Source organism: Myotis lucifugus, unplaced genomic scaffold, assembly GCF_000147115.1.
Source record: "Myotis lucifugus unplaced genomic scaffold, Myoluc2.0 scaffold_134, whole genome shotgun sequence".
NCBI lineage: Eukaryota > Metazoa > Chordata > Mammalia > Chiroptera > Vespertilionidae > Myotis > Myotis lucifugus.
The window spans coordinates 2275371-2288681 of NW_005871182.1; the positions used below are offsets into that span (position 1 = coordinate 2275371).

Consider the following 13311-nt stretch of genomic DNA (forward strand, 5'->3'; position numbering starts at 1 on the left):
GCGTGGCACGCGCGGCCTTCCGCGCAAGCTCCCGCCGCCCCCGCCCCGCCCCCTCGCTCTCTCGCGCCCTCCCCCGCCGGCCTCCTCCGCGCTGGGCCCTCAGAGCTGGGCTCCTGGGGGAGCGCGCCGACGTCCGGCGTGCGTGCCGGCGCCTGACTTCACTTCCGGCTAACGCGCTCGCTTGCCCCCTGGCCCCGGATGGTGACTGGCGGCGGTGGTGCACCTCCCGGGACTGTCACTGAGCCGCTTCCCAGTGTGATTGTGCTGAGCGCAGGCCGGAAGATGGCGGCTGCGGCTGCGGCGGCCTCGGGCCCGGGCTGCTCCTCGGCGGCGGGGGCGGGGGCGGCCGGGGCCTCGGAGTGGCTGGTGCTGCGGGACGGCTGCATGCGCTGCGACCCCGACGGGCTGCACAGCCTCTCCTACCACCCGGCGCTCAACGCCATTCTGGCCGTCACCAGTCGCGGGACCATCAAAGTCATCGACGGTACTTCAGGGGCCACCCTGCAGGCCTCGGCGCTCAGCGGTGAGTGTGCGGCGCGCCGGGCGGGGGCCCGGTCCGCTGCGGGAGGGGCCGGGCCCGCAGGATGCCGGGGAAGGAAGCCGCCCAGCCCCGCGACTCGGCCTCCGGAGGAAGGGAAGCGGCGTAACGGGAGCGGGTGGCGGCGGAGGACAGGCAGGGGGCTCGGGCCTGGCTGGGCAGGGGGGCCCGGGAAGCTGAGGGAGGGGGGCCGGGGGACTCGGCTTTTCAGCGCCGACGCCGGTTCGGAGAGACTGGCGAGCTGGGGAGTGGCGGGAGTTGCCTCTCGGGCCTGGGGCGTCCGGGGTAGGTTGGTCCTCCGGGAGGGAGAGGTGAGGAGGCCTCAGCTCTGGGCCCTGAGCAAGGCCAGGTCCCCGGGTCGGTCCTCGAGAAAGTGTCGGATCTGCCTTCAGCCAGATGAGAGAGGCAGGGTTTCGAAGGGTTGGTCCCGAGGAGAGGCAGGCGGCCGGAGGGGAGCGCCCTTGCCAGCATCCTGGTTCTCCCCGCTTGAGGGTGGAAGCGGGTCCCCGACCGGATTGTTCGAGGGACCTGCAGGGGCTGGCGGGTTCGGCGCCGGGGGGGGGAATGGGAGGGGGATTGGAAATGGGGGGGGGGGAAGGCTGCCCTGGAGTGGGGGGAAGGGAGGGAGGGCAGTGGGCGGGCTCGTGCCTGAACTGTGCCGTCGACGACTTTAGGACTCTGGCGGACTCCATGGAAGACTAGACCTCGTCCCCTCAGTGACGAGAAAGTCGGAACCTGCGGGGTGTGAACATGCCGATTCCCTTGGGTTCCCGATGAGGGGAAACTTCTGGCCCTTGCTGTTTGTTTGACCGCAGTGAGCGGAAGTCGGGATCCGGAGGTGTGCGTGCGTCTCCCCCCGGAGGAGCGCCGTTCGGGGCGGTGTACACGCGGGTCCAGGGCCCGGACTTCCAGCCCGCGGCGGGTGGGCGCTCGGGGCACCGGAGGGCAGTGTTTTGGGACCGCCCTGGCCAAGTGACGTTTCGTGGAGGTGACATTTCCTTTGAGGTTTAATGAGCGACTTCATTTAGATTCATAAGTTGCGTTTGAAAAGTGAGTGTGTATGAGTGAGAGAGACTCAGGCACAGATTTCTAATATAGACGACTGCGCCCTTAGCCAAGTGGAAATAGGAGCGCGGTCACTACCAGCTCACTTGTGTTTTAACACAGACACATCAGGAAAGGTCGTTATTCTCGTTTCCTGTGTGAGTAAACAAGGCACGTAAGTACATGGCGATTTAGGGATACAGAGATAAAATAAGGGATTTAATTTTTGTTGGTGTGAGAGTTGTGAAAGGAATGGACTGTGTATGGCTCTCGAATATAAACCTGGAACCATATCTAAGATATGTCTAAGAGAAAGTTTTGGCTTGTAATGTTTCTTTTCTTGGCTTAAGGAACAGGAGGGGTGCCCTACATAGAGCAATGATCAGTTACTGCAACTTGGACATTATAGTTTATATTACCAATCATTAGTAATTGGATATCCTCTTAAATTCACTTAAAAATATTTCAAATTAGAGAGGGTATAAAGAATAATTATGATGTATCCCCCACTCGGTTTAAGAAATAAAACTTTACAAAGAGAGTTGAAGCCTCCTCTGTGTCCATTCTGGATTGTATTCCTCCAACCTTCCTCCTTCCATTAATATTATCTTTAATTTGGTTTTATCATTTTCATACATATCTTCATGCTTTTTAGTATATGCTTGTAACTTTAAACAATATGCAGTACTGTTTTTTATGATTTTGAACTTTGAATAAGTGGTATTGTAGTATATGTATTTGGATTTCTATAAAAAGCCATGTTAACAAGTCTTAAAAGTGTTTTCCATAAAAAGAGTAGTCTCTCGGAATTTCATAATATCCGGAGGCCATGTTTGAGAAAAATAACAAGTGCTAGAATTTGTTATAAGTGGTTGGGGAAATTGGACATACATGTATGTGCCTGTTCATGAAGGGAAAAAAGTAGTTACTCTGATGGTAGATTACTAAAGGGGAGGTTTTTAGGTGCATAATATAAGTGTAAAGGTAGATGCATAGAACTGATTTGGGATGACTTTGTTGGGGCATTTGTTAATTAGAAAGGAATGGGATTGGATACAATTGCAGATGCCTATACATTGAGTATTGAATATATAAATAAAAATATATAGGCCCTGGCTGGTGTGGCTCAGTTGGTTGGAGCATCATCCTGTATAGTGAAAGGTTGCAGGATTTGATTTCCTGTCAGGGCACATACCATGTGATCCTGGTTGGGGCATATGGGAAGGCAACCCATCAATGTTTCTCTCTCCCTCCCCGTCTGTCTACAATCAGTAAGCATGCCCTCAGGTGAGGATTTAAAAAAATGTCCTATATAATAAAAGTCTAGTATGGAAATTGTCCCCTTGACCAGGAGTTTGACCAGGGGGCGGGGCCTGCTGGCCAACCTCCCTATCGGTGGCCCCTCCCCCCGGCTGGCTGGATGGGCCCAGATCTGGGAGGGTGGGCCCAATCCCACCTGTGCATGAATTTGTGCACCGGGCCTCTAGTATACATATGAGTTATGGCAAACAAAATTCTGTAGCCTTGACTAAATTACTTAACATTTCTGTTCCAGTTTTTCCTTTTGCCAAATGGGGATAATAATTGTACTGAATTTGAGGATTAACTGTTTATAAAGTGCTTAGGACACTGTTTAATGTTCAAAAAGTTCAAAAAAATGTTCCTCTTGTTTACTTGTAAATCTCTGTAAATATTCTTCTTATTTTTTTGTTCTTTTTTTACTTAAAACCTGCTAAATTTTTTCAACTTAACTCCAAATTTAAACTTCTTAGGATTTTTTCCTGATTTACCAGCTTTTGCTACCCTACAGAATTCATCTAGTTTTTACTTTTATATAAGAATAAAGTATTGCCCCAGCTCGTTTAGCTCAGTGGATAGAGCTTCGGCCTACGGACTGAAGGGTCCTGGGTTTAGTTCTGGTCAAGGGCACATGTCCAGGTTTCGGGTTCAATCCCCATTGTGGGGTGTGCAGGAGGCAGCTGATCAGTGATTCTTTAATCATTGATGTTTCTATCTCTCTCTCCCTCTCCTTTCCTCTTAGAAATCAACAAAAACATATTTAAAAAAATATATATATTAAAAAAAAAAGAATAAAGTATTGTTGTCCTGGCCACTGTGGCTCGGTTGGGTGTAATCCCATGCACCTAAAGGTTGCCAGTTCCGATGATTCCCCTTCAGGGCCTATGCCTGGGATGCCGGCTTGATCATGGGGGGTGGGGGGGAAGGGCATGCAGGAGTAGTTGATTGATGTTCTGCTCTCATATCCATGTTTATGTTTCTCCCTGCCCCTTCTTCTCTTTCTAAAAACCAATAGAATTCTTAAAAAGATGAATAAAGTATTGTTAATTTGTTCAGTATTTTCTTATTCATTTAATTATTGCTGGTGGTGTTTTTCTGTTCTTGAAATAGCTCCCCATATATATACTTCAAAAAATATTTTTATTGATTTCAGAGAGGGAGGGAGAGGAAGAGAGAGATAAAAAACATCCATGATGAAAGAGAATCATTGATCGGCTGCCTCCTGCATGCCCCACAATGGGGATCGAGCCTGCAACCTGGGCATTTGCCCTTGACTGGAATTGAACCCGGGACCCTTCAATCTGCAGGCCGATGCTCTATCCACTGAGCCAAACCAGCTAGGGCTGTTTTTTGTTTTTATAGTTTTTTGAGAGCATGTGGCGAGAGAAAGGGCTTTTAGGTAGTTCTGAATTTTGAACTTTAGCTCACTAACTCACTATCTAAACTTCATGAACTTCTGCTTCCTCATTTGTAAATTAAGATTAATATCATAGGGTGGTTGTGAAGACTAAGTGGTAAACATATTTAAAGTATCTAACAGTTCTTGTATCTACTTGGTATAGTAGGTACACAATGAATGCTAATTCTCTTAAGTCTCATAGGTGCTTAATATTAACATGCTCATTATTTATTACTTTAAAAAATGTTCACTAACAGTGTTTATATACAAAGGATAATAGATATCATTCAAATGTAGATGGCAATATAAATGTTGGTAAATATATTTCAGTGTATTGGTGTAGCTAAATGTCAGAATGAAGTTTAGTCTATTAGTTCTGTATATGGATTGTTCGTGTAGTATACGTATATAAATAAATGAAGACATGTGTATATTAATCAATGGATATTGTAATACAGTATATGTGTAAGAGAAATTCATGTCTTTTCAGTTTTTTAAGTGGGTTCCAGATCTTGTCACAGTGAAAAAGCAGAACTCCAAAGCTGCTTATTGTTTTTAGCTAAATACTCTGATTTTACATTTTTTTATGAATTTCTCCCTTTATCCTTTTCCTAGATCGGGTTGGGGAACCTTTTTTCTGCCAAGGGTCATTTGGATATTTATACATCATTCACTTAATATAATTTACTTAATATATATTTATGTTGCTATGAAAAAAGCTACTAGATTTATTGAATTTCAAGTCCCGCCTATGGTTGCCTTGGCAGGGCCAGACCAAATGATTTCCTGGGTGGCCCACAGGCCAGGCGTTCCCTACCCCTGTCCTAGATAGGCATTGACTTTGATTTGATTTGAAAAGTTTGTACAGTGATCATAAATGAGAAAAAGATCATAATATTCCAGTTGTAGCAAAGTTCAGATTGAGAGAATTCTTACTGATAGATTGTCTGATGTAACAACTTCTTGTTTAGACTTAAAGCCCAGAGCTGCCTGCTCTAGAAGTCTTAGAATATAGAAAACTAACCAGGTTAAACTGCATAGTCCTCAAGAACTGTATATAGATTGTTCGTGTAGTATATGTATATAAGTAAATGAAGACATGTATATTAATCAATGGATTATGGAGTTTTATGGATAAAAATCATACTTACCACTGTGTTAGAGTTAGAAAATATTTTTCTTACTACTGAATTGGCATGTATTCATGCATTAATTTGGATAATATGTAAAATTTTCTGTATGTCTCTGCTTTGGAAATTATAAATGATTCAAACCACTTCCTGTTTTCTGACTAACTTGGTACATGCAGCCTTCCTAGTCTCAATTATTCTTCTATGAAAGATAATAAACACAGTATAAATTGGAATTTTAATAGCCCCAGAAGATAATTGCCTTTATATGAGTTCTTTTTAAAAAGTAAATTCAGCAAATCTCTTTGTGGGCTATGAGTACATACATTGGTTCTATTTCAGCTGACTGACTTCAGTAATGCTACATGATGCTCTATCTTCTGTCAAAGATTTGCTTTAGCAAAACATTTTTTTATAATGAATGAGTGGATTTATATAAGATTTTATTGTGTTTTTTAAAATTGATTTTTATTTTAAATAAAAAATATTTTTATTGATTTCAGAGAGGAAGGAAGAAGGAGAGAGAGATAGAAACATCAATGATGAGAGAGAATTATTGATCAGCTGCCTTCTGCATGCCCTACACTGGGGATCACGCTTGTAACTGGGACATGTGCCCTTCTCGGGAATCGAATCGTGATCTCCTGGTTCAGAGGTCATTGCTTAACCACTGAGCCACACCTTTAATTTGATTTCTAGAGAGAGAGTAAGGGAGAGGGAGAGAGAGAAATACATCTGTGTGAGAGTGAAACATTAATCGGCTGTCTGTTGCACACCCACTACTGGGAATCGAGCCTGCAACCGGGCATGTGCCTGACCTGATATTGAACTCACCACCATCTGGTATACAGAAGAATGCTCCAGCTAACTGAGGCACACCAGCCATGGCCATAATATATTTTTCTAAGAAGTCAATGGTAGGGAACCATTGTAGGTTATGACATGGTCAGATTCATTTTTAGAACGCATTGAAGCTAATGCCCAGTTGTGAGAAGTGATGAGAGTATCATTAAGTTAGTTTGAGAGTTAGGAACAACATAATTTGGTGAATGTGGGGATGAGGGACATTGATGAAAATTATTCATACTTAGGTTCCTACTTTGAGTAATGAATGGCGTTTATTAACCCAAATAGGCAATACAGTAGTCCCTCTTATTTATGGTTGTGCTTTGCATGGTTTCAGGTACCCGTGCGGTTAGCTATGATCTGAAAATATTAAATGGAAAATTTCAGAAGTTAAGAATGCATAAGTTTTAAAGTGTGCCTTGTTATGAGTAGCATGCTGAAACCTCAAGCTGTCCCTCTCCATCTCGCTCTGGATGGTAATCATCCGTTTGTCCTATATATTGATATTGTATATGCTACCCACCCATTAGGTAGGTAGTAGCCATCTGGGTTATCAAATCAGCTGTCACAGTATTGCAGTGCTTGTGTTCAAGTAACCCTTATTTTACTTAATAATGGCTCCAAAGAGTAGTGATGCTGGCAATTTGGTTATGCCAAAGAAGCTATAAAGTGAAAAGATGGAAATTCTCAAGTTAAGGAAAGAAATAATCCTATGCTAAACTTGTCAAGATCTATAGTAAGACTGAATCTTCTATCTGAAGTTGTGAAGAAGGAAAAAGAAATTTGTGCTAGTTTGCTGAAAGAGACACCACATTCACATAACTTTTATTACACTATTTTGTTATAATTCTATTTTATTTTATTTTTTATTTTTTATTTTTTAAAATATATTTTATTGATTTTTTACAGAGAGGAAGGGAGAGAGATATAGAGTGAGAAACATTGATGAGAGAGAAACATCGATCAGCTGCCTCCTGCACATCTCCTACTGGGGATGTGCCCACAACCCAGGTACATGCCCCTGACCGGAATCAAACCTGGGACCTTTCAGTCCGCAGGCCGACGCTCTATCCACTGAGCCAAACCGGTTTCGGCTATAATTCTATTTTATTATTAGTTATTGTTGCTAATTTTTTTCTGTGCCTAATTTACAAATTACACTTTATTATAGGTTTGTAGGCATAGAAAAAGATAGTATATTTAGGGTTAGGTACTATCTATGCTTTCAGGCATCCACTGGGGGTCTTGGGATGTATTCCCATACATAAGGGGGGGGGGGGAAACTACTGTACAAGGAAGTGTGGTGAGTAGCTTTTGTTGGAAAAAGCAAGAGGGAGATAGTGATTTCAGTTGTGTTAATTTTGAAGGGCATTCAAGTAGAGATATCCAGAAGGTATTTGGAAATTCAGGGTTGAAGTTTGAAAATTTGGGAATCCAGATTTGGAAGGCATTGGCATTTATAGAGAAAGCTTAGTCTTATGGTTAAGAATATTGGCTCTGGAGCCACACGGAGTTCCAGTCTGTGACTCACCACTTAGTAGCTGTGCCCATAGGCAAGATGCTTAACCCAGTGGTTCTCAACCTTCTGGCCCTTTAATATAGTTCCTCATGTTGTGACCCAACCATAAAATTATTTTCGTTGCTACTTCATAACTGTAATGTTGCTACTGTTATGAATTGTAATGTAAATATCTGATATGCAGGATGGTCTTAGGCGACCCCTGTGAAAGGGTCGTTCGACCACCAAAGGGGTTGCGACTCACAGGTTGAGAACCGCTGGCTTAATCTCTCTCTGTACAGTGGGGCCTTGACTTACGAGTTTAATTCGTTCTGAGACCGATCTGTTAAGGAGCTTGTTAACGAGCTCGTTAACTCAAATTACTCTATCAACTCAATGCAAAAAACCGAGAGACAGCTGGTATCTCAAAAAAAACTCGTTAGTGGGGACACTCGTAAGTCAAGGCCCTATTGTACTTCATAATTAATACCTAACTCAGTGGGTTATTGGAAAGATTAAGTAAACTGATATGTGTAGACACTGCTTGAATCATCCACCAAAGCACTCAATAAATGGTACTTTTTGTCTTGGTACTTTAAAAAAAATGTATATTTTTATTGATTTCTGAGAGGAAGGGAGAGGGAGAGAGATAGAACATCAGTGATGAGAGAATCATTGATCGGCTGCCTCCTGCACGCTCTCTACTGGGGATTGAGCCCACAACTTGGGCATGTGCCCTTAACCAGAATGGAACCCGAGACCCTTTAGTCCACAGGCCAACGCTCTACCCACTGAGGCAAACCAGCTAGGGCTTGGTACCTTTTTTTTTTTTTTTTAAACAGACTTCATTTAAAAAATATATTTTTAATGATTTCAGAGAGGAAGGGAGAGGGAGAGGGAGATGGAAACATCACTGATGAGAATCAGTGATTGGCTGCCTCCTACACACCCACTTCTGGGGATCAAGCTGGAAACCTGGGCTTGTGTCCTTGACTGGAATCAAACCCAGGACCCTTCAACTGAAGGCCCATGCTCTATCCACGGCCAAAACAGCTAGGACAGTCTTGGTGCTTTATATTTATACTAGAGGCCCTGTGAACAGATTTGTGCACTGGTGGGGTCCCTTGGCCTGGCCTGCGGGGATCAGGCCGAAACCAGCTCTCTGTCATCCCCTGAGGGGTCTTGGATTGCAAGAGGGCGCAGGCCAGGCCCAGGGACCGCACCTATCCTCCAGTCCTATCCTATATAATAAAGAGGGAATATGCAAATTAACCCTCTACAACACCATCACAAGATGGCGGCGTGCACAGTGGGGGCGGGGCCAGCTGCTTCATGTGCCTGCCGCTGGGGTTCCTGCAGTTGCGCCAGGGAGGCAGGGCGCCTCCTTGCAGCGGTGGGAGGCGGCAGGCGGGGTGCCTCCTTGAAGCGGTGGGATGCAGGGCTGTGGGGGTGGGGCTGGCGGCCGCTCCGTGCGGCTTCCTTAGGGGTTCCTGCGGCCCCATGGGGGTCCCCGCGGCTGTTTTTGTGTGACTTCTGCCGAGGTTTTCGTGGCCCCGTGTGCGCGGCCCGGAGGCGGGGCATCGGGGCGGCACTCCAGGACTTGGGGCCATCCCATGGCGTGCCGGCCATGTGGGGCAGGATTCTGGGACTCCGGGCGGTCCCATGGTGCAGGGGTGTGGGGGGGGAGGGGTCCCGGGTCTTGCACGAATTCCCACGATGGGTCACTACTCTAATAAAAGACAAACATGCAAATTGACCGTACATTCGCTACACCTTAAGCCACACCCACCAGCCAGTCAGAGCAACTATATGCAAATTAACCCAACCAAGATGGTGGCCGGCAGCCACGGAGCTGGAGCGAGCAGGAGTCTTGGTTGCTCCAGTGATGGAGGAAGCCAAGCTTCCCGCCTGCCGCGGCCTGCTCTGAGCTCCACTGAAGGCAAAAAAGTTTCAATTATAGAAGGTAAATAAATCCCAGAATTAAAAAAGAAAAGAAAAAAAGGAGAGGCTGGGAGCTTCCGTCGCCTGGGGGCTTCGCCAGCCTGAAAACGGCCTTCAGCCCCTCACCCAGGCTGTCCAGGCACCCCAATGGGGACCCCCCCCACCATAAAGGGGGAGTGGCCAGCATGAAAGCCATCAGCCCCTCATCCAGGCTGGCCAGACACCCCAGTGGGGACCCTCACCCTGAAGGGGGTGTGACCAAGCCTGCAAACAGCCATTAGCCCCTCACTCAGGCTGGCCAGGCACCCCAGTGGAGACCCTCACCCTGAAGGGGGTGTGACCAGCTGCAAACAGCCATCAGCCCCTCACCCAGGCTGGCCAAACCCCCATGGGGTGAGGGTCCCCACTGGGGGGCTTGACCAGCCTGCAAACATCCATCAGCCCCTCACCCAGGCTGACTAGGCACCCCAGCGGGACCCCCACCCTGATCCGGGACACCCTTCAGGGCAAACCAGCCGGCCCCCACCCGTGCACCAGGCCTCTATCCTATATAGTAAAAGGGTAATATGCAAACTGACCCTAACAGCAGAAGGACTGGGAATGACTGGTCACTATGACACACACTGACCACCAGAGGGCAGATGCTCAATGAAGGAGCTGCCCTCTGGTGGTCAGGGCGCTCTCACATGGGAGGAGCTCTGCTCAGCCACAAGCCAGGCTGATGGCTGCCAGTACCGCGGTGGTGGTGGGAGCCTCTCCTGCCTCCTCAGCAGCACTAAGGATGTCTGACTGCAGTTTAGGACTACTCCCCGCTGTCAAGTGGACATCCCCCGAGGGCTGCCGGGTTGCCAGAGGGATGTCTGATTGCCATCTTAGGCCCAATCCCCCGGGGAGCGGGCCTAAGCCAGCAGGTGGTCATCCTCTGAGGGGTCCCAGACTGCGAGAGTGCACAGGCCGGGCTGAGGGGCCCCCCTCCCCCCCAAGTGCACAAATTTTTGTGCACCGGGCCTCTCGTTCTATATAATAAAAGACTAATATGCAAATCGACTGAACAGTGGAATGACTGGTCGCTATGATGTTCATTGACCACCAGGGGGCAAACACTCAATGCAGAATCTGCCCCCTGGAGGTCAGTGTGATCCCACAGGGGGAGCACTGCTTAGCCAGAAGCCGGGCTCATGGCTGGTGAGCGTAGCAGTGGTGTTGGGAGCCTCTCCTGCCTCCACGGCAGCACTAAGGATGTCTGATTGCCCAAGGGGAGTGGGCCTAAGCCATCAGTCAGACATCCCCCTAGGGCTCCCGGACTGCGAGAGGTGCGCAGGCTGGGCTGAGGGACCCCCTTGAGTGCAGGAATCTCGTGTACTGGGCCTCTAGTATGTATATAAGATCTTTGGTTAATCTCTCCTCCCCCCTCTCCCCTCTCCCCTTTCCTCTGCAGTTCATCATTTTGTTCCATGTTTCCATGTCTGTGGTTTCCGCTCCTTTGTTGAGCGTCTGCCCCTTGGTGGTCAGTGCGCATCATAGCTACCAGTCGGTCGGTCGCTTAGGCTTTTATATATATAGACTAGAGGCCCGGTGCACGAAAATTGGTGCATTGTGTGTGGGGGGGTCCCTCAACCCAGCCTGCCCCCTCTCACAGTCCAGGAGCCCTCAGGGGATGTCCTACTGATGGCTTAGGCCCACTCCCCGCTAAGCCGCAGTCTGGCCTCCCTCTGCAGGAGGCGACCAGGCTGATCAGGTGAAGGAACCACCCCCATCACCCCGATGCTGCCGGCACTGCTGGCTGCTGCAGCTCCCGGCCCTCGGCCCTCGCTTCTTAGGGCTGGCCCTGGCCCCGGCCCACTGATCGGGGCGGGGCTATCTGGGGCCAGGACAGCTGGGGGAGGGGCTGTGGGAGGTTGAGGCACCGCTGTCACACCCTGTCCAGCCTCTGCGATGGCTCTGGGACCGAGGCTCCACGGCCTCTCCCGCTGCTGCCTCTGCAGAAGGAGGGGCCTCGGTGCGGGTGGTGGGACTGGACTGGGGCCCGCAGCGCTGTGGCTTCTCCTGCCGCCACCTCTGGGAAAGGGGCGGCGCCCCCGGACGGGCCCGCACAGCCGGCCCTCTGCCCTTGCATCTGCGGCTTTGTCTGGAAGGACATCTGGAAGACGTCCGGTCTAATTAGCATATTACCCTTTTATTAGTATAGTTAGTATATTAGTTCAGTTCAACAAAGTGTCATTTGCGGTAATAAGATGAATTTGGAATCCAGTCCTACCGCCAAATTAAAAAAGCTTTCTATTAGAGATGACATATCAGCTGAGACTTGAAAGAAAATGAGTTAGAGCAGTGGTTCTCAACCTTGGCTGCACATTAGAATCACCTGGGAATCTTTTAAAATCCTGATTTCTGGGCCTCATCCTCTGGAAATTCTGTTTCTTTGTTACTAATGTTGTGGCCTTACCCCATAACAAAGAAACAGAATTTCATCTCAGATGATGAGGCCCAGAAATCAGAATTTTAAAAAGATTCCCAGGTGATTCTAATGTGCAGCCAAGATTGAGAACCACTGAGTTAGAAGGAACAGCATGAACAAGAGTACACAGGTAGGAAGTTGGTAATATTTGTTACAAGCAGTTTGGCGTTAGAATACAAAGCATACAGAAAGGACTGATCAGAGAGCCTGAGGATCTTAGACTTGTCCCTCCTGGGCTATGCTTCTCATATTTTTAAGTAGTACAAGAACTCCCAGTTTAAGGTAAAAAAAAGTCTAGGGCCTTATTATGATTAGGAGCTACATGTTTAGTATCAGTTAATGCTCAATTCCCTTCTGACTGGTTTAGCTTTTAGATTTTTATGGGATCAAGTCAGTTAACACTTTTCTATCTGTCCTCCAATTTCAAAAATATTTTTGCTGTCGTATTCTCACTTGTTCCTTTTTTCTTTGTGGGCTTGGTAAGGCCCTCTTTATCTCTTCACTGTCTTTGCAGTGGGAGCTTGGGAGGGAGCCGACGTAAGTGTGAGTGTATTACTATATCCTTGTTGTTTAACTGGCAGTTTGTAGTTGTAATTGTACTTAAGTTGTTGTGCGTTTGTTACTCTCTACTTAGGAATGTTAGCTATAACTGTAGCTAGAATGTAAACAATACGTGATTTCTGTAATGTAGTATGTAGGAACAGTGGGGAGATGGGTGGGAGGTACCTCTCTCATATGTGTATTGTACTGCTCATGACCTTATGCCTTTTGGTGCCTTTGGCAAGACACTTCTCTGACTTACTATCTTTTTTTTTTTCCTTAAAAATGTTTTCATTGATTTTAGAGAGGGAAAGAGCTACAAACATTGATGAGAGAGAAACATCAACATCGATTGTCTGCCTCCTGCATGCCCCCTTCCCCCTCAACGGGGAATTGAGTCCACAATCTGGGCCTGTGGCCTGACTGGGAATTGAACAAGGTGATCTCTTGGTGCATGGGTCAAGGCTCAACCACTGAGCAACCCCAGCTGGGCCTGACTTACTATCTTTAAGTGGGCTAGAATTTCTTGCCCAGATTACTTTATTACCTGATAAGATAATGAATGGGAGAAATTTCTTTTGTAACCTGTAGAACTTTAAAAATGTGAGGTATACAACAAAG

General features: G+C 47.3%; 1 protein-coding gene across 1 annotated transcript in view; it reads left to right on the forward strand.

The window, feature by feature from the left end:
* The first annotated feature begins 198 nt into the window (after positions 1 to 198).
* Positions 199 to 13311, forward strand: part of BIRC6 (baculoviral IAP repeat containing 6) — a 177162-nt gene continuing 164049 nt past the window's right edge. Inside the window, 1 exon segment of the mRNA XM_006094357.3 lies at positions 199 to 523. Within this exon segment, the coding sequence (XP_006094419.1) occupies positions 199 to 523 (325 nt within the window).